Below are 22,488 nucleotides of genomic sequence, written 5' to 3' on the forward strand. Positions count from 1 at the left end.
AGGAAAATGAATGAGAAACTTTACATGGACAGTTAACTAAGTCATTATTTTGGAATAACAGTTCTATCCCATTTCTATGGGAAGTCACATGACAACTGGTGCTCGTTAACTGCTGGGGTCTCTGCTATTTCTCTTATGTAGGAGACCTCAAATGCTGATGGGGCCCATTTTTGGAATAGTTTCTACTATTTCTAGGACCAGCTGGCTGATAAATTTTGTTAACTTGTTATGGATTATGCAGATTGAAAATAATAGATACATATGCTTAATATTCAGAAAATATATTTAACAAAATCCCATAAAATAGCTATCTGAAAATACATATGTATGTATTATGTATTCCTACTTGTTTAAATAAATTTAAATGCAGAGGTAATACTTATTTCTCTTTCATATTTCTCTTTTATGTTTGTACCTTTTCTTCCTATTAATCCATTTCTTACAAGTACCACTGCCTTTTACAATTAGAACTTGTTTCATGTAACAATTTTTACTGCTATAAATAATTATCGATAGAAAATGGAAGCTCCTTTAAGTTGACTCCCTCCTCATTAGCTGTGCCCTTGCCATTTAAAAGCCTCTCTTGCTTCCTGGCAACAATGTGATGTTACAGACCTGTTCTGATTTTATCCTTCCAAGGACATTGAATTGAATATCCTCTAATGGTTCTCTTTCCATTTTTTAAAAAATAGAATAATGTTAAAGACCAAACTCTTTGTGCTAAAGATGCTTGCAGGAATCTAGGGGGTAAAAAATAACAGCTTCTATACTGTCATTTGTGGTAACTGACTGAACTGAAATAAAAATACTTAATGTGTGTATAAGATCTTAATCCTTCCAGTCTGTCATATCATGCTGTTTTCCCATTCTCTCTCTTTTAACACAAGAGGGAATTTACCAGAATATCCTGGGTTCTTTCTGGTATTTGAATAGCTGTAATGGATCACTAGTGAGAAGTGCACATTCCTGAAGGGTAGGGTACCATTTTGTCATTACAAACTTCTATTCTAATGCTGGATTCTGCATGATCATGAAGAGATTATCCCACATGATTGTTTTATTTGTACCCCGAGTAAGGAATTAGAATGCAGATTTATTTCTGCCTGGTGTGTGTGTGTGTGTGTGTGTGTGTGTGTGTGTGTGTGTGTGTGTAGATGGAGGTGTCTTACTGTATACCTAAGGCTGGCCTTGAATGGGTGATGATACTCCTATCTCAACCTTCAGAGTACTGTACTCAAGGTGTGCACCACCATACCCAACTCCCAGGTTCTTTGCAATCATCCAGTACAGAGAATTTTCTAGAGTATAATCTCCCCGAGATACATTACACAGTACTTGTCTGCTCCAAATCTAGAGACATGTCCAGCGCTAATATTGTCTTCTCATTTCAACCATGTACGTCTTCAAGCCATATATATTTCCTCCCCATACCTGGCTACTCTTTCACACAGGGCTTGTTGTGGTTTGGATTTTGACATATCCCCAAATGTTCACAGCTTATTTAGCATTGCAGAAATGTTCAGAGGTGGGACTTTGGGGAAGTAATTGAGTCATGAGTGCTGTGACTCATCAGTAGATTAACACATTCATTGATGAATCATAAACTGCTGGGATAATAGGAGGTGATGAAAATTTAGGAGATGAGACCTAGGTAAAGCCACTGGGTTTGGAGGCATCTGTACACACTTTAGGAAGTCATGTATGTTTAAAGAAGTTTAAAGTATGACATACAAGGTCACAGATATTCTGAATCTCTCTTATGAGGTTATAGGTATCATAAAATTGATTACCTTTAAATATGGACTTATTTGTTGGTTATGATTTAGATCTTATTGAATTGTCTACTTACATTGAGTTACTTTTCCACAGTAGTGTTAGAAACTTGTATTCTACTGGAAAGAAGATTTGTATTATTCTCAAGAAAGGGAAAGCAGATGTAAAATTATTTTAACATAGCTATTAATGCCTTAGTTCTTACATTTTGGATGGTTATCTGAAACACCTAAGGGACTCAGAAGTCATCCCCTATATCTGGAGAAAGTTCTTTTACTCAAAAGAGTACAAGTCAACAATGTTTGAGCTCATCATATCTGTGGGTAGCTGGTTGCTCTAATGCAGGAGGCTTTACTGGGAAATATTTACTGGTGAATCACTCTACACTCAGAGGATTTGAGATACCTTTTTATTTTAAGTGACTCAGAAAGTATTCTCTACCATCTATTATTGGCTCTTACCTCAGAAGCATTCTTTTATTCTTGATTTTTTTCCCTAACAGGATTCTGTGGTAGCTTTGATTCCATTTTTAGTAAGAACTTCAAACTTTAATGTGCAAATTTGGGCTTGGAGATCCAGTTAAAGTGGACATTATTCATCAGTGGACTCTGGGGCCCTGTGTCACTGCTAAGGGTCCAGGTACTGCCAATATTAATATGAAGAACAGTGTGCTAGTTTTAGTTTTTGGCCTTAGCTTAAAAATGGTATCTCCTTGGAAATTAAACAAACAAACACACTGATTCCTAAGTAGCATCCCCTAGAAATTCTGATTTTCCTTACATGATGTATATTACGTAGAGTGAGCATCAAAAATAAATTATTTTTGTGTGGAGCAAGATTTGAAATGCCTTGTCTTAGTACACTGCCAAAGGATAACAGACACATGTGTTTTAAAATACTTTATTGATTCCTTAATAATTTAATATGACATGTTTGATATATTAACCCTCATTCTTCCCCAATCCTCCAAAACCCACCCACTTCCCAAATAAAATCCAACTTTTGTCTTATTATAACAAAACCCCACAGAATCCATTTTGTGCTGCCCATATACCCCTCAGTATAGGGTTATCCACTGGAGTGTGGGATGAACTACCAGAAACCACACCTAAAGAAAATTAACCCTTTCCCCAGAAGCCATTAACTGTCTATATCTCCTCAGTGGTAGGGGCTCATAAACCCATTCCTATTTCCTCCTAGAGTGCTTATTACCTTAATTATGGGCAGGTTTTCTGCAGGCAACGACAACTGCTGTGAGTTCATGGGTGAAGTTGTCCTGTCCTGTTTAGAGGACACTGATTTACTATGGTATTCTCCAATCTCTGGTTCTTGCAATTTTTTCCAACCCTTTCCTCTGCAATGGTCCCTGAGCCTTGGGGAGGAGTGATATTACCTAATCTATGAATGGCTTTTTATTCACCTATCTCATATTATCATACAGAATGTAATTATGTAGTTCAGAGCTACAGTTTATCTGGGTTCCTCTCCTGAGGCCCCACTATGGAAAAGCTCCCATATGTAACAAGATTTTTAAAAAGAAGTAAGACAATAAAGTAAATTTCAGGCAGCTCAATTAACAGATCTTAAGGATCACTCCCCACACCGTTTTATCTTCAAATGCTCACTGCTTTATTATGGAAAGGTAACAATATATTATACTTATTTATTTTAAATACCTTTGAGTTACTAGTCAGGGAGTTGGGGATATTTTGTAGCTCTCCAGATGTTTTTTAGAAACTTTGCTGATTCAAAAAAAAAAAAAAACATCTGGAAGTCCAGAAATCATAGCTGTGAGCAATCTACAAACATTTGAAAGAATCAAAATGTCTAGGAAAGGTTTATATTATATGTCAGTATATTTTTCAGTCGTTGATGCTGTAAGCAAGGAATCTTGAGGGAATGCTTGAATTGAATTTTATTAGCACCAGAGTTCATTTTGAGCTGTTAGTATAGGTCCACTATGAAGCAGTCTTCAAGATGGAATTAGTTATGCAAGACATTTATTAGAGGAAACACCCATGGAAGATCGACCTGCATACAGGATAAAGTAAGGACGAAGACATAGGTAGAAGTAGGAGAGATCTAGGTGGCAATGCAGTTTTGAAAAATGCTTGCCTTGGCTATGGGGAGCTCCAGAAGAAAGATTAAATAGTCCAGCTCCATTCTCCTCTGCTGAACTAAGCCATTGGGTGTGAACAGCCTGTGGAGAAGGTGGGCTTGGCCTTGATGCTGCAGATGCAGAAAGAATGACATCCAGAGTCTTACCAGTGGACAGTTTCCTATACAGCAGGTTCTCTCTTGTAGGACAGTTTCTGTGTGTTTCCACAGCTGCTACATGGATACTTTATATTTTATAGAAACAGTGAAAATTTCCCGCGGTGGGCTAATGTAAGAGAAAATAAGCCACATATCAGGTCACTCAGGTTTCTATGAATGTCTTCCTGTTTGGTCTTCTTCCTTTATACATAGATAAGCTGACAAACTGGCATTCATCAATTATAGATTATTGTGTTTTGGGGGCTCAAATTGATTTCTTATCTCCACAAAAAATGTAACATGGACAATGGATAGGATGTGGTTGGAACAACATCTATTTTCTACAATGACTATATGTTTAGTGTTAGTTTTTCAATCTGTCATGTTCATAGGTATATTATAATACACATTTTTGTTTGTTAGTACTTATTCATATATTTAAGGAGCTTGTATTAAAGGAGGGGTTATTAAGTAAAATTTGTTTAGAATATGTCTTCTTTGTGTGCCACAGTGTGTTATCTAGCATGACAGATGCAGTGTTAGCTCGAGTGTACAAACAATCGGATCTGGACATCCTGGCTAAGGAAGCATCCATCCCAATTGTCAATGGACTCTCAGACTTGTATCATCCTATCCAGATCCTGGCTGACTACCTCACACTCCAGGTTGGTGTATTTCTTTTCTTTACAAAAAAAAAGAAAAAATCATAAATAATTCCTATCATCTAGTGGAACCACTTACTTAAATGATGTTTAATCATTATTATGAATTACTTCTCACTATCTTCAAAAATAATGATAGCATATGTGTGAGTGCTATAGACATAGAAAACAGTGCATTGCTACAAACAGATTGTATGATCCTTTTCTTCTCAATCCCATTTCCAGTCCCCTTCTAGCCCCACTCACATCTTCTGTTCTTTCAATCACTTTGCTTTCTGTTGCTCGATTTAACGATGGATGAATAAGGGTTGCGATTACATGTAGAATTGTCCTACATAAGTGACTTCGCTGTGTAAGATTGTCAACTTGGTAGGTAGGATCTAGAATCACCCAGAAGACAAGCCTCTAGATATGTCTGTGAGTGACTGTCTACAATAGGTCAACAGAGGTGGGAAGAGCCATATTAACTATGGGCAGTACTATTCCATGACCTGGGATTCTGAAGTGGAAAATAAAGGAAGAAGTGAGCTAAATACTGTTATTCATCTTTCTCTTTCCTTCCTGACTATGGGTGCCATGTGACCAACTGCTGCAAACCCGTCTTGGCATTCCCACAGTGATAGATTGTATCCTTGAGCCTTCAAGCCAAAAATAAGCCTTCATTCCTTCCTTAAGTTGCATTTGCCAGGTATTGCATCCCAGCACTGTGAAAAGTAACTAATACAGTGATCCTACATTCACCAGACTTTATAACTTAGTAATGAAGATCAGAGGAGTTCAGTGCAGATGCTTGTGGTGGTCTATAACTGGTTAGCAATGGAAAGAGGAAAACATCTTCATTTTATAAATTGATTAAAAATAGAATGTTGATGTTATAGAGCTAAGGGTCCTATTCAGCCATGTACTTTCACACCAGGAACTTGAATAACTTTTAAGATTGATGTTATTTGATTAGACACAACCAAAGTACATGTTTTTTGTCACTTGGAATCTTAACAATCAGGATTTCTGTGTTTCTGGATGATTTTGAGAAGACAGGACAAACTGGATACGCTCATCTTATTTCTCATTTGAATAAGCTAGGAAGATTGAAATGAGAGGTCAGACACAAAGAGATGCTGTTCAGAGATGAAGACAAGATCCACACAGAGAAGATGAAATACTGATGTCAGATGGATAGTTGCTATTTTTTAGTGAAACCTTATATAGACACTAGATGGATTCGTGGTTCTCCCTGGGACTTTATCATTACTAAATCATGAGCTCACTGGGAGTCGGGATGAGCTGTTCTTTCTAATCATCATAGGGTTTCCTGCTGGCCCCTGCACAGTGTTTTTACCAAAGAGACACCAAAGTAGGATTTTGGTGAATAAAGATCAGTTTATCAAGAGCATGAAGTCTAAGAGACATGACCCTGGCTTCATATCCTAGCTTAGCCAAATTACTTAGTCTCAGTCTTCCTCCTTTTTGATCTTTATAAATATTTAACTATTTTAATTTATTAAGCCTACAGAAATTTCAAGACAAATAAAAACTGGGGCTGGTGGTGTGGCTAAGTGAGTAAATTCACTTATCACCAATCCTCATCACCCAAGTTCAATTATGGGGAACCACATGGTAGAAGAAGACGACTAACCCTGGAAGTTGGCCTATGATACTCACACACATGTTATAGCATGTGCTTGCCATTCCTCCATAAAATAAATATTTTTAAACTTAAAAAAAACAAAAATGAAACCCAATTTTTATGTGCACATTATAATACTTTAACATTTTTTTCTTTTGTGGTATTGGGGATGTTATACAGATGGGAACTTTGGCCTCATGCATGCTTGGAAAGAGCTTTACTAATAAGCCCCATCTTTAGAGCACTTATGACAAATTCTGAGGTGCTGAAGCAATTACTTTGGATTTATTTATTGTTTTAAAATATAATGATCGAGGTGAAACCCACTGTGTACATTTTAAATGGAATTATTTGGTTTGTTGATGTCTAATATATATATATATATATATATATATATATATATATATATATATATATATATATGCCCTTTGTCAGATGTGGAGTTGGTGAAAATCTTTACCCATTTTGTAGGCTGCTGTCTTGTCCTATTGATGATGCACTTTGCCTTGCAGAGCTTTATCATTTTATGAGGTCTCATTCATTAAGTGTTGATTTTAGTGCTTGTGGTATCAGTGTTGCGTTCAGAAAGTTGTCTCCTGTGCCAATGTGTCCCTCACTTTCTCTTTTATTAAGGTTCAGTGTATCTGGTTTTATGTTGAGGTCTTTGATCTGCTTGGACTTGAGTTTTGTGCAGGGTGATTAAGTATGGATCAATTTGCATTCTTCTACATGCCAGTATGCAGTTAGACCAGCACCATTTGTTTGAAGATTCTTTCTGTTTTCCATTGTGTATTTCTGTGTTCTGTATCAAAAATCAGGTGTAAATAGGTATGTGGATTTACATCTAGGTCTTTGATTACATTCCATTGATCAAACTATCTGTTCTGATGCCAATACCATGCTGTTTTTACTACTATAGCTCTGTAGATGAGCCAGAAATCAGGGATGGTGATGCCTCTGGAAGTTCTTTTATTCTTCAATAGTGTTTTAGCTATCCTGGGTATTTTGTTTTTCCATATAACATTGAGTACTGTCATTCCAAGGTCTGTAAAGAACTGTGTTGTAATTTTGATGGGAAGTGCATTGAATTTGTAGATTGCTTTTGGTAGGGTGGCTATCCTTCTGGTATCTTCTTAAATTTCTTTCTTCAAAGACTTGAATTTTTTTAATCATACAAGTCTTTCATTTGCTTGGTGAGAATTACCCCAAGATATTTTTATATTATTTGTGGCTATTGTAATGGGTGTTGTTTCCCTAATTTCTTTCTCAGCCCATTTATCATTTGTATATAAGAAGGCTACTTATTTTTTTTTAGTTAATTTTGAATCCAGCTACTTCACTGAAGGCATGTATGAGCTGTAAGAGTTCCCTGCTGGATTTTTTCCCTCTTACATGTGTATACTATCATATCATCTGTGAATAGCAACAGTTTGAGTTCTTCCTTTCAAATTTGTATCCCTTTGATCTCCTTCAGTTTTCTTTTTTCTCTCACTAGAACTTCAAGTACTATATGGAAAGAGTGGACAGCCTTGTCTTGTTCCTGACTTTAATAGAGTTGTTTTGAGTTTCTCTCCATTTAATTTGATGTTGGCTATAGTCTTGCCATATGTTGCCTTTCTTATGTTTATGTAAGTCCCTTTTGTCCCTAATCTGCCCAAGATTTTTTCATAAAGAGGTGTTGTATTTGACAAAGTCTTTGTCAGCATCTAATGAGATGATCATATGTTTTTTCTTTCAGTTTGTTTATATGGTGGATTACGTTGAATGATTTTCATATGTTGAATCATCCCTGTATCTTTGGGATGAATCCTACTTGATCATGGTGGATGATCTTTTTATATGTGTTCTTGAATTTGGTTTGCAAGTACTTTATCATATTTGTGTTTATGTTCATGACAGAAATTGTTCTATAATTTTCATTCTTTGATAAATCTTTGTGTGAGTTGGGACTGTGCCCTCATAGAAAAAAATTAGCAATATTATTTGTGTTTCCATTTTGTAGAATAATTTGAGAAGTACTGGTTTTAGCTCTTTTTTGAAAGTCTGGTATAATTCTGTGCTAAAACTGTCTTGTCTCAGGTTTTTTGCTTGTTTGTTTGGTTTGTTGTTTGGGAGGCTTTTAATGACTGCTTCTATTTCCCTAGGGGTTATAGGTCTATTTAAATTGTCTATCTGATCTTTACTTAACTTTGGTGTTATCTATTAAGATAATCTGTCCCTCGCAATCGCCTCGCCAGCAAGAACCACACAGGACATTCGGATCCTTCTGCAGTAAAGCTTTAATGTATCTTGAGAGGAGAGCATAAGCTTACCAGAGCGGAGACCCCGAGCCAAGAATCCCGTCCCCTAATAAAGGCTGCAGCCGCCTGGGACGTGTCACCCTATGATTGGCTTCAGCTCATCAGGCCATATGACGCCACGGAATAGGCAGAGATCAAGGAAATGGAAAATTACCCAGCGCCTGCGCAATAATTTACATTCAGTGCCTTCAGGCGCCATCATTGTAATGGAGAATGCAGGGACGGCTCCCTACATCTCCCCCTTTTTTTATTAATTAATGATAAGGCTTTATATTTTTACAAGCAAATAGGTCACCCATATGTTGAGGGATAGAGGCAGAGGTTGTACCTTCCCAATCAAACATTAAGACTGTGTACAAGAGTCGCCATCAGGCTGTTAGCTTGACCCGAAGCGCTCTCGACCTGTCCTCTGCCGTTTTTCTGGGAAAGGGAGACTAGGGCAGGCAACCCTTATGCAGGACAACATGCCTCCCAGAGAAGCCTGCATACTGGGCAACTCTCTGTGCGATGCCTTGCTCAACATCCCTCATGGGCTGCTCAAACCAGACACTCTACCCTGTGCAATGAGCCTAGGCTCCGGGTGTGTAAGAGCTGTCTGGCTGGCGGCCTATTGCTTAAGCATAGTTAGCCAAATATCAGTGGAAGCCCCTTGTTCCAAAGCTACAAGCGCTTGGGCGATAACCACCTTGTCTCTCTTAGTTTGAGCCCTGAGCCTACAGACCAGCCAGAGAAGCAACATCAATCCGCAGCAAACGGCTGCACCAAACAATCCCATCCCCACCCATTAAGCAATCCATGATGACAATCTCTCCGTCAAGGACAGGAGTTAATCTGGATAATAGCGGCTCTCAACTCCCGGGGAGAGGGTGGAGTTCTGACTTTTGAGGGTCCGAAGGGGCTCTTCATGTGAGTCTTTCCGGGATCCACAGGGGATTCTCTTCATCCTGTGGAAAAACACATATAGCTCCCCTGGATCTTATGAGAATAGGATCCGGGCCTCTCCAAAGACCAGTTAAGATATCTTTTACCATTTCCTTTGACCTTTTAGGTTCTGAGGTGTGACACTTGGCCGCAGTATGGCCCTGAGTGTCAATGTTTAGAAAATTAAGGGTAAAGAGTGCCATGGATATTGCAACTCTTGGCACCGAGGGTAAGGATGCTCCCATTCCCTCCTTTTGTTTGGTTTTCCCCTGTCAAAGACTGGGAAAGCCATCTGTAGTTTCCTCCGCTCCTCTAATGGTAAAAAGGAGTCGGTACCAAATAATGAGGGTGCTGATGGAAGTACACCCGCTGGATTAACAGGCGGTGGCCTCATATTTGTTTTTACTTTTGGCAGCCGATATCTATCAGGGTGGTATCTGTCTTGCTCTAGCTCTGTTTCCTCGCTAGAGTCTAAAATCTCAGAGTCTGAGTTGCTCAGCTCCAAGGCCTCTAGTTTCACCGTAGGGTAGAGGCTAGGTTTTGAGTCTTTATTTCTCTTAAATTTACCAGGGTGTGACCGGTTATTCCCTATTTTCTCTCCCCCTTTTTTTGTATCCTGGGGAGGGCCTTTTTCCTTAGACATGTCCTTCCTTTTTTGAGCTCCTAATCTCTCATCTCGTTCGGTTTCTGATATATTATCCTGTACCTCTTTAAGCGTTTTTTGACTCTCTGCTACCATGGGACAGCAAGCCTCAATCTCTAGACAGTTTTTAATTAGGTCTCTCTGTTTTGAAGAGCCCATTATGCTGGAGGCTACCTGGGGTAAGCTTGGTTGCGAACTGGAACACCAGCCACGGTGGGCACAATATAAGATCAATGTAATAAAGACTAGAATTAAGGCTTTTACTGATCCATCCCATAGTGGTGACAAATTAAAAGCAAAGTCAAAAAAGAAGGTGTCAGCATAAAGCATACCTCTCCGAACTTACCACCCTGCAGTTCTGAATCCGCCCCATTAGAGGGGTCTCCGCAGTGCCAGCGATGTTAACAAGTTCCCGGGTTTCGGCACCAGATGTCCCGTGCAATCGCCTCGCCAGCAAGAACCACACAGGACATTCGGATCCTTCTGCAGTAAAGCTTTAATGCATCTGGAGAGGAGAGGATAAGCTTACCAGAGCGGAGACCCCGAGCCAAGAACCCCGTCCCCTAATAAAGGCTGGCAGCCGCCGCCTGGGACGTGTCACCCTATGATTGGCTTCAGCTCATCAGGCCAAATGACGCCACGGAATAGGCAGAGATCAAGGAAATGGAAAATTACCCAGCGCCTGCGCAATAATTTACATTCAGTGCCTTCAGGCGCCATCATTGTAATGGAGAATGCAGGGACGGCTCCCTACAATAATCATCCATTTGTTTTAGGTTTTCAACTTTTGTGGAGTATAGGTTTTTAAAGTATGACCTAATGATTCTTCAGATTTCTTTGATGTCGGCTGTTATGGCCCCCTTTTTGTTTCTGACTTTGTTAATTTGGATATTCTCTGTCTTTTAGTTAGTGTTGGTAAGGGTTTGTCTATCTTATTGATTTTCTAAAAGAGCCAACTTTGTTTCAATGTGTGAGGCTCGATGTGTGATTTAAGCTTTAGTATTGTTTCCTTTACAAATGTGGGTGGCCTTGTGTTTGGGGAATAGACATTAATAAATGAAAGGCCATCTTGGTGGATTATTACTTTGATGAGTATGAGAGTATGAATTTTCTTTTCCGTGTCTTTTGATTAATTTTGGTTTGAAGTCTATTTTGTCACATATTAGAATGGCTACAGCAGCTTCTTTCTTAGGTCCATTTACATGGAAAATCTTTTTCCATCCCTTTTCTCTCAGGTAATCTTTGATGTTGAAGGGTATTTATTGAATGCAGCAGAAGGATGAATCCTGTTTTTTTTTTTAAATACATCCTGTTAGTCTGTGTCATTTTATTGAGAAACTGAGTCCATTGATACTGAGAAATATCAATGACCAGTGATTGTTAATTTCTATTATTTTGGTGGTGGTGGTGGTGGTGTGTGCGTGAGTGTGTGTGTGTGTGTGTGTGTGTGTGTGTGTGTGTGTGTGTGTGTGTGTGTATGCTTCCCTTCATTTGGTTTTGCCTGTGTGAAATTATTTATTTTCTGTGTTTTCATGGGTGTAGCTAATCTCCTTGGGTTGAAGTTTTCCTTCTAGTTCTAGGGCTGGATTTGTGGATAGATATTTCAATTTGACTTTTTTATGGAATATTTTGTTTTCTTTGTCTATGGTGATTGAAAGTTTTGCTTGATATATTAGTCTGGAATGGTATAGGTGACCTTTTAGAATTTGCAGGACATACCTCAATGTCTGTCTACAGTCTAGGTCCTTCTGAACTTTAGGATCTCCATTGAAAAGTTGGGTGTAATTCTACTAGGTCTGCCTTTATATGTTACTTGGCCTTTTTTCTTGTAGCTTTTAATATTCTTTCTTTGTTCTATATATCTAGTTTTGATTATTGTGTGCTGAGGGGACTGTCTTTTCTGGTCTAATCTATTTATTGTTCTTTAAGATTCTCATGCCTTTATAGGCATGTCCTTCTTTTGCCTAGGAAAATTTTCTTCTATGACTTTCTTGAAAATACTTTGTGTCTTTGAGCTGGGCTTCTCCTTCTTCTCTTCCAATTATTCTTCTTTTTTTCTTTTCTCAGTGTCCAAGATTACCTGGATGTTTTATGTCAGGAATTTTTTAGATTTAACATTTTCTTTGACCTATGTATCAATTTCTTCTATTGTCTCTTCAATGCTTGAGATTCTCTTTTCCATCTCTTGTAGTCTGTTGGTGTTCATTTGCCTAGATTTTTTCATATTCAGAATTCCCTGTTTGTTTTCTTTATTGCTTCTATTTTCATTTTCTAGCCTTAAACAGTTTTGTTCATTTACTTAAACTGTCTGTTCAATTTTTTCATGACTTTTTAAAAAGGGATTTATTCATTTTCTCCAATTTTTTTGTTTGTCCCCTCCTTGATGTCATTAAAGAATTTGTTCAATTCCTCTTTATTAACCTCTACCATCTTCATAAAGTTGGGTTTAAGATCTTTTGCTTATGTTTCAACTGTGTTGGAATATTCAGGGATTTCTGTAGTGAGATAACTGGTTTCTGGTGGTGACATATTGCCTTGGCTGTTGTTGGCTCTCTTCTTACCCTGGCATCTAGGCATCTGGGTTTGAAGTGATTATAGGTCTAGGTGCTGACTTCTTAGTTTGTCTTTATTGGATGGTTACTTTGTTCCTTGGCTTCTGTTTACTATCTGGTCTCTTGTCCAGGGTGATTTTTGGTTGAGTATAGAGTCTCCACCCCAGTTGGGGGCTGGACTTCTGATCAAGATATTAGAACCTTTTTAATTACTGTTTTGTGATTGTATGTTCATGTTATTTAATTTAATGCAAAATATAGTTTATTCATTCCAACAGGGTATTTATTTTGAGTGGAAAAGTTTCCTTTATCTTAACCTTAGTAACACTTCCATAAAAATGATAGTTAATCCACTTTACCTCTTGTTTTTTAGGAACACTATGGCTCTCTCAAAGGCCTTACCCTCAGCTGGATAGGGGATGGGAACAACATCCTGCACTCCATCATGATGAGTGCTGCAAAATTTGGGATGCACATTCAAGCAGCTACTCCAAAGGTAGGAAAACTTTCTGCCCTGAAAGAACTTTCTTGTTGATCAGATGTTATTACCCAAAGCTTCTGATCAAGTACAGCATAGCTGAGGCCACCCAATTTAAGCTACATTACTAACACTTCTATTGAATGGCTATCTGGCTTCTTAAGAGCCCAATTTTCCATTTCTATAGTGGAAACTAGTCTTGGCTGATGCCTTTTATTCCTGAGTCTGTGATAAAAGCACATCCAAATTATGTCTTTGAATGCCCTAATACTGGTCATTATGATGACTGGCATCTTTGTGTATTATCTATCACCACACAGGCTGAAAAATGAAGTGAAAAGCAGACAATGTAGGATCCTCAGTGCTTGAAAATGGTTCTGTAATCTCTCCAATATAGCAATTTGATTTAAAGAATTAAAGAAAGAAAAAAGTCAATCCTCGGTGAAGGACACATTGCTGGTATCCAGCTTAAGATTTCAAACCTCATCTCCAGGGTCTTTGAGGATTTTTAAATCTGAGTCTCATGTGTCTATGAAAACTATCCCTACATGTTTTCTATCCTGATTATAAATTTTCATAGAATATATGGGAAGTCTACTCTTTCATATCTTAACTTGTGCTATATAAGGGAAGGGTAATGGTTGTTGCCTCTATATAGAACTAGAAGGTTCAATAGTAGAGGTAAAAGGGAGATTGTCTTCCCCAGGGGATGTTTGCTGTTTCTCAATAGTCACACCTGTGGCTCATTCTGACCTGAATATAGGGGAATTTTAAATTTTTCTCTCTGCTTCTGCTTTTTGAATTTGATGTTTATTTGTAAACTACCAAGAACATGAATTATAGCAATTAAGATGACTAGCTGATTTGTTTTAATAGTAGTCACCCAGTCCTTGAGTATCTCATGCACATTTTACACAAACTAAACCTGACCAGTGTCTTAGCTATGTTTCCTCCTAATGTATCCCTGGTTAGGATTTAGGAAACTGACAGGGAACTAGTAGGAGAAGATCAGGGAAAGGGAAGAATCAAAGAAGAGTACCATTTACAGGGACCAACCATTCTGACTTCCCTAGACCTGATGTGTTTCTAGAGATGAGAGGCATTAAATGTTACAATTTCAAGAGTATTTAGAAAACCTAGATGTTTTGGTCTTCCTAGCACCATTATATGTTCAGCCCAACAGAAAGAAGCTTAACTTGATACAATAAGCATGCTCCAGAGTGTAAGGTATGCTTTAGAATTGTTCCAACCTGGAGGCATGAGAGCTAGTTTCTATCTTTCTGGACCGGTTACTATTGAGTGACAACAGGCATAGTGGAGTGGCAAGTTCTCTGATTCTTACAGTGAGAAGAGCAGCCTGGTAGCCAGAGAGTGGCCTTTGAAAATAGCTGCAAGCTCTGCCGGAAACATACTTGCATGGTCTGTTATATATGCCAAACAAGTTAACACAAAACACTGCATCAGTTTCTCTGTTCTTCTAGCTGAGTCAATTTGGGTCAGTCCTTCTCTCTTAGTTTCCTAGGATGACCAAAAAAAATTAACCACAAATTGGGTGGTTCAAAAAACACAGTAATATGTTGTCTGAAACCTAGGTGTTAGCACAGCCATATTCCATTTGTTACTTGGCTTCTTCCTGAATTACTCCAAGCCTTTCTTCTATTATCTTCTTTCTGTGTCCATATATCTCTATGTGCAATATTCCTTATCTTCAAAATAGTAGCATATTAAATTTAAATCTACTGTCACTCACCATGACCTCATCTAAAGTCCTTATATATGCAAAGATCCTGTTTCAAATAAAGTTACATTCTGCCCATTGGACTGTGTGTGTGTGTGTGTGTGTGTGTGTGTGTGTGTGGTGTGTGTGTGTGTGTGTGGTACAAGGGGATCAAAGCCAGGAACTCATATATTCTACCTAAGTACTTTGCCACTGAGTTATGCCCTATCTCTAGGGCATGACTTCTAAACGTACCTGCTATACTGTAGAACAAATGGCAAACACATTCAATAACAGCATGCTGTGGAAGCTGTCCTATTACAGTGAATTTTAGTGACTCAGAGAGATGACTCTTATAGCAATCATCATACTTCCATTTATCATGCACTGAAGTAAAAGCTCAGATGTGGCATATTTGAGCACACTCTCACTAGAACACTGGTCTGCAGAAGGGCTCCACATTAAGGCAACATGTGACTGCATTTGTTTTTACAACAACAATGTGCACTGACAATAATTGTTCCCTCCTGTAAGGTGATTTTGGAATGGCTGCACTCTCTTGAAGAAATATACAAGTTAAACATTTTATTGTATGTCAAAAATGTTTTTTAACATTAAAAGAAAAATTCTAATATTATAGAGTAATTTTAATATTGTTCTTTTATGGGAACTCATTTAAATGAGAAAGTGTACAAAAATCCACTTAAATCTTGGTGAAAGCAAGGTGTTTTTTAAAAAACAAAAACCAAAAATCCAATCTCCTTCTGGTAAGCCTGATAGTGCAGAAGCTGTTCCATCAATTTCTAAGTCTTCACTTGCTAGAAATATTTCCCTTAAAGATGAAGCTAGGAGATTTGCTGCAAATTTAAGAAACACCAAACAGATTTCAAAGTCATAAGTTACCCATTTCCTCATGCCTCAACCAAGAATAACTTACATGTTCAAAAATTATTATTCTGTCCATGATTTGCATCAGTGTTCCATAAGCCATCAATGGTAATGCATTTTAACATTGCTCTAAGTGAATATGTCAACTGGGTTTCTTATATTTTTGGGTTGTGAGCCTAGCCTTTGACAGCTGAGCCATCTCTTTGGTCCTCGACTGGGTTTCTTAATCATCTTCTTCATTTGGTTTGAAGATTTTTGTAGAAGCCACTGGGGGACTTAGCATTGAAAACTGAGACATGAGAGAAGAATTTGTCTCTGCATTTCTAAGTCACAGCTCGGGTTGTGTGAGGTTGGGTGGTTTCCTAATTTCCACCCCCCCCTCTCATGTCTAGTACTTATGATTCCTCCTCTATTCTTAGAGGGTCCAAACCCTTCTCTCTGGGGGGAAGACTACACTTTCAGAGCAGTGGTAACCTGGTGTATTATCCAAGTCTTTTTACTTATGTTTACTGGTATGATTGTTCACAACATTTGCTACCAAACACATAAACCTTTATTAATTACGTTCCCCAATTCCCCATAAACCCCAGACTCTAGAAGCTCATGGCTGTGTGAGCATAAGAAAGCATGCTTTAAAATGTCTGCATCTATCATAATCAATATCTTGGTGGTTTCTTTCCTCCAGAATTTACGATGGCAGAACCGTGATAGACAAGTATGTGTAGAGAAGCCAGATTTCCAATGAACAGACCTGGGCAGGCCTATCACAAATTGAGGCTCTTGAAAAGCAGAATCTGAGAGTTTAGTGTGTAGAGTGTATAAGATTCCCATGACAGTAAGTCCTTGAAACCAATGGTTTTGGGAAAGGGTGGAATAAGGAAACAGGAGTATGCAAGAAGAGAAGTTGAGCTATGATGTGGTCCCAAGCCACAGTTTCAATTGACCTACAGAGAATTTTGTGTATGAAATGGCCTCTTGGAATTGTCTGGGCTTGGGCAGAGAGGTTCTGGTTTTCATAACTTCCTATCAGTCACTCCTTGAATATATGGGGCCCTAGAAGTCTATGTTTGTTTGAGTGAGATGATTTTCTATAGCTGAGTCAGTGTCCCAAGGGGGCTGACAGATGAGGCCACTTTCTGGCACCACCATGGCAACTGAGAATTATAAGACCTTTAACCAGGATTATCCATATTGGTGGGCGTGTGAAGGGGATAGGATATCACAATGTTCAGCAGAAATCCATATTTAAAATGTATAAAAATTGATTCACAATAAATGCTAAGCATTCAAGACTGAGGAAGATGGAGGAGGGTGAGCATAAGCTGGGGTTTGAACTGACACAATGCTATATGGAGGCCCTCAAGATGAGAGTAGAGTTCGTGAGCTGACATGTTCTGATGAAGACATCCACCAGGAGGCGTCCAAGGGTGAAAGGCTGGAATGGTAGAAAAGCACAAAATTTGTACAGGGACGCCAAGAAGATCGGTTTGCCCGTGGCAGTACATTGAGATGAACTAAAGGAGATGGAAGTGGGGGTTGTAGTTAGAGGGGCTGGAGACTCCTAATAAGCTTTGACATAAGAAGCAATTACTAAACAGTTCACACTGTTGTATACAAAACAGACAAGAGGGTGGTGAAAGCTCTTCATCACAGCATAGCAATAACTTTAGCCATTTTCGTTGCTCACAGAATGTCCGTTAGTGCTCGGACTAGGGTGAATAAACAAGACCCCCAGAATGCAAAATCACTTAATCCTAAGAATGAGTACTTCTTTATAGGCAGCTTGCTTACCTCTTCACATCATTCTAAACACATGTATCAATGGCATTTCAAAGCAAGGCGCACTCCCTTGCAAAAGAGTAAGGCAAGAGCCCATTAGTGTTTAACTTGAATTGTCACAGAGGGCTTTTCTGGGGAGCAGGCATTCTGACTGAGACTTCAAAATATTGTCCATGGACTGGGTGAGGAAGAGCCACATGCACAAAGGCACAGATAAAAATGCACTAGGCTGTACAATTATGTACCTAACCCTCTTACGCTATTTAAAGGTCAAAGAGAGGTCTGTCATGAGGTAGAAAACCATGCTCTACATTTGTCTTTATGACCGAGGAAGACAGAGATTGTCCAGGAAATATGAAAGAATCATTTGCCTTTTTGAAGTCCAGAGGACAGCAAGCAAGCTAATGTGCTCTACTGATCATGGAACATGGAACATCTTTTTAAAAGCAAAGAGAGAGACTGTTTTTGACTGTTGTTTATTTTGTTTTAAGTCATTAGATATGTGTCAGGTAAACGATATAATAGTGTCATGTATAACTAAACTAGTTGCCTAACTAACAGCTATTTTTCTTCTTGTAGGGTTATGAGCCAGATCGCAATATAGTCAAGCTGGCAGAGCAGTATGCCAAGGAGGTATGCTCTTTACTTACAGTATTCTAATTGCCTTTTGCTGTCCCACGGAGTTTTTGTTTTTTAACCAGTGAATTTCTCTGTGCTAGAATGGTACCAAGTTCTCAATGACAAATGATCCATTGGAAGCAGCACGTGGAGGCAATGTATTAATTACAGACACTTGGATAAGCATGGGACAAGAGGAGGAGAAGAAAAAGCGCCTTCAGGCTTTCCAGGGTTACCAGGTTACAATGAAGGTACAAACTGCTGCTTCTCTGAAGGGTCATTAATTGCATTCATAAAGGCTAGAACCACCTCCCCACTCATTCACTTTAGGGACGGTAGACTGGCCTTTCATACCCTATTAAGAACTCACTGCATCACAAAATGGTCCCCCTCCCCTAAAACATTAGTGATATCCTTTGGGAAAAAACACTTACAAAACCTGAGCTGTAGAGAAAATTAAGTACCCCCCCTAACAATAATAGAGGTCCCAAAATGCTTTACTGTGTGCAAGTTTGGAAACATTGGGTTTCTTCTCGTGCGTGCAATTTCTTAAGGTTTCTCCCATAAGGAAAGCCCCATAACTGTGCTTGCCAGGCTAGTTCTTGCTTTTGTTTACCAATGTCTCTTAAATTCATGACAGCTTTGCCAACTCTCCCTAGGGATTCCTAAGGGACACCCCTTCAGTCTAATGTCTTCCAGGAAGATCAGACAAGCTGCATATCAATCTATCCTTTCCTGATTGACTCCTTCCCTTCCCTCAACCTTTTTCTTTTGTTGTCTGTAGTATTGGACATTGTCATGGATCCCAGGGCCTGGTTCATGTTAGGCAAAGAACTCGACCACTCAACTAGTTCTTCCTCCACACACTCTCTGCTTCCATCAATCTTGAACAATCATCAGAATGGCCCATGTGTATTGCTGATCTCAGCTGGATGGCCTCAATCCCAGGGGTTCTAACTCAGTAGTCATGCACATAAGAATTTGTATTCAATCTGATTCCCAGGTGATGCAATTCTGCTACTTGAGGGCCACACTTTGAGAATGTCTTTCGAAAGCATACCCCAAATGACAGAAGCACACTGGGGTGGAGAAGCCATTACACAAAAATTATGAATAAAGTAATAGAAATGATTTTCTTTACATTACATATCAAATAGAATGGAAGTTTGAAAAACACAGCAAAACTGTTTCCCCCTTTTAACAACTATTGTAAACAACATGAGTATTTTCTCTCCTTCTACCTCTCTCTCAACAGTGATTATTTTCAAAGATAGCTATTATATAATATGGTTCTTTTTGGTCCTTTTCTACACATTTACATATGCTTGCCTATTTACATACAAATACTGATTTGATTTTTGATACATGGTACTTTAGACAAATTATTCTCACTTGCTTTTTTTCACTTGACAAAATTTAGATTTTCTTATCAATCCATTTAGATAATTTCAGTTTGGAAAAATGCATTTACTTTCATTTACGTTTTATGTCTATGGCTGTTTTACCTCCATGTATGTCTGTGCACCACTTACATTCAGTGCCCATTGATGTCAGAAGGGAGCATTGGATCCCTTAGAACTGGAGTTACAGACAATTGTGAACCACCATCTAGGTGCTGGAAATGGAACTTGGCTCTTCTTAACTGCTGTCCCATCTCTCCAGCCCCTGGGTATTTTTGAATGAAGGTTTTGTTAGGAACAGTATGCATGTAAAAAAAAAAAAGGCACAAACCTAAGTATAAAGATGATCCTATTTCCACAAAGTGAATTTCCTCCCAGCATCTAGATGGAGAAACATCACCAGTATCCCTGACACTTCCTTCGAGTCACAACTCAATTCCAAAGGTTAACTCTATTTAGATATTTTATTCTTCACAATATTGCACATGAAATTCCAAAGTACAAGTGAATGATAATTTGTTCATAATGATTCCTATTGATATATTAATCTATGTATTTAAAAATCCTAGTTTCAAACAACTCTACCTTATTTATATTTCTTTGTAAAGTGTTACTAGAGAATAATTTCGTTTTAATTATTTATTTTTTACAATTTATTCTTTTAAATTTCATTTTACATTCCAACCACAGTTCTCTCTCCCACCCCTCCTCCCACACCCTTGCCTCCCCTCAGCCCACCCCCGGTCCACTCCTCCTCATGGATGTGGACTCCCATGATAAGTTTCTGAAGGAAGAATTTTTTGTGATGTATTATATAATTTTAAAAATACCAGTGGTTTTCATCCCAACAGGGTGAATAGTTTAAAGTCTTCTAGATGAATATTATTCTTTCTCCATACATCTTTGCAATTTACATTTTACATCTTGTAAGTTAAAGAGAAAATAGTATCTTGTGATTTTAAAAATTTGCTTTATTTCTGATTATGCTAAGCCTTTTTCATATTTATTGGTCATTTCTATTTCTATGCCTTTAAATTGCTATCATAGCTTTACTTGTTTTCTAACCCCTCTTTATCACTGTATTTAGGAGCTTTTGTACACTGTGGTTAATCTTTTGTTATATATGTTTCAAATATTTGGTGGAGCTATTTTAACTTACCTATGGTTTGCCTCCTGCTTGCCTTGGGTGATTGTCTGATTCTGGTACTGTAAGCTTGCAGAATAATAATTTTACTGATGTATGACAGGTATAAATGTTACTTCCTTTCCATCTCATTTTGCCAGTACTTTAGAAGCTCAATTATTCTCAACTTAAAAGTGAAATAAAATTTCAGTACAAAGGCAGTAATTTTGAGGTAAGAAAGCACGAAGCAATGTAGTTTTGAATCTGTAAGCGAAAAACGGAAATGGATGGGGGAATGGTACTTTGGGGAATTAACTGCGGGTGAAAATTGCGAGTGGTAGCACATTTGCATTGGGAGGAAAATAACTAATGCAGAGTGCTCAGAATCCTTTTTAATGTATTCCTACCTCACTGCTTTCCTCAAAATTACTGTGACAAAGTATGCATCAAATGCTAAAACTCGTAATTTGAAAAAGGCTCAAAATATAATACCACTGCACCAGAGTAACTTCTTTGGATATTGGCAACTTTTTCTATCAACTATATATTAGGAGAGTTCATTACTAAAATTGTCCATTACCCTGCTAGACAGAACACCAGAAAAGTGAATTACTGGTTTAACTTGGAGTGATCATCTCCCCAATTTAAAAGAGTGGCTACAAAATGCCATAGGTTAAAGGAATTAATGCATTAGCCCTAGTGTCTTTTTAAAGCTTCACTCTGCCCCTTTACTTTGTAGTGATACATTATGCCAGGACAGATGCACAATTGAATACTGAAAATTATATACATATATAAAAGTTAATACTTAAAATGCCATCTTATCCCTATCTCTTTAGACTGCTCAAGTCGCTGCGTCTGACTGGACATTTTTACACTGCTTGCCTAGGAAGCCAGAAGAAGTGGATGATGAAGTGTTTTATTCTCCACGGTCATTAGTATTCCCAGAGGCAGAAAATAGGAAGTGGACAATCATGGTAAGGAAAGGGGTGGGGGAAGGGTAAGAAACTCTAAGTGTGCTTGCAACTTGGCAATTCATGCTTTCAGGTAAATAAACAACCAAGGCTATCCAACTGTATTGATTGCTCATATGGCATCTATTTTTATTTTTAGATTATATTTTATTTAATTATTTCTGAGTGCAGGGGTGGCATACACTTAAAATGGCATGTAATTGGAGGCCAGGAGAAGTTTTTGCAGGAGTCAGCTCTTTACTTTCACCATGTGGCTTTTGGGGGCCAAACTCAGATCCTCATACTTGGTGGCAAGTTTTCTTTACCTGCTGAGCTATTTTGCCAGCCTAGTATCTATTTTTGTTCACAAGTCAGTATTCCTTATTAGCAAATATAGTATATTTTAATGAACTAAACTTGATCCCCTTCCAAATTCATTGATTTTAAACAAAATTCTTAGTGCTGTGAGAAGTAGCTACTATTATTGGCCACCTGTTACATGTAACAGAATTTTTTCGATTTTAATCTGTGTTCAATGAAGCTAATTCAGTGCCTGGTATAAAATGGGCTATCAAAAATTAGCCTTTCTTTCTTTCTCTCCCTCTTTTCCTTTATCGTTCTTTTCCTGGTACCTTAACCAAATGACTGTAATTCTCTGCTTGACTTTGACCATATAGATATATGTGTTTATAGATCTAGAACATTTTCAAAATTCATGTCAAATTTTAGTCCCTTTCAGATGAAGCCATTGGTCATCTTTATCACTGATATGCTAAGAAATAGCAACCTTAAAACTAC

At 38.1% G+C, this 22,488-nt stretch overlaps 1 protein-coding gene across 1 annotated transcript in view; it reads left to right on the forward strand.

Moving 5' to 3' along the window:
• The window catches only part of Otc (ornithine carbamoyltransferase), a 66,474-nt gene that overhangs the window by 38,209 nt on the left and 5,777 nt on the right, over nucleotides 1-22,488 (forward strand). The window contains exons 5-9 of the mRNA XM_035449765.1: nucleotides 4,541-4,694; nucleotides 13,108-13,230; nucleotides 18,176-18,229; nucleotides 18,316-18,465; nucleotides 21,577-21,714. Of these exons, the coding sequence (XP_035305656.1) occupies nucleotides 4,541-4,694; nucleotides 13,108-13,230; nucleotides 18,176-18,229; nucleotides 18,316-18,465; nucleotides 21,577-21,714 (619 nt within the window). The remainder of the gene's footprint in view (nucleotides 1-4,540; nucleotides 4,695-13,107; nucleotides 13,231-18,175; nucleotides 18,230-18,315; nucleotides 18,466-21,576; nucleotides 21,715-22,488) is intronic.

The sequence above is a fragment of the Cricetulus griseus genome, chromosome X (genome assembly GCF_003668045.3).
Source record: "Cricetulus griseus strain 17A/GY chromosome X, alternate assembly CriGri-PICRH-1.0, whole genome shotgun sequence".
NCBI lineage: Eukaryota > Metazoa > Chordata > Mammalia > Rodentia > Cricetidae > Cricetulus > Cricetulus griseus.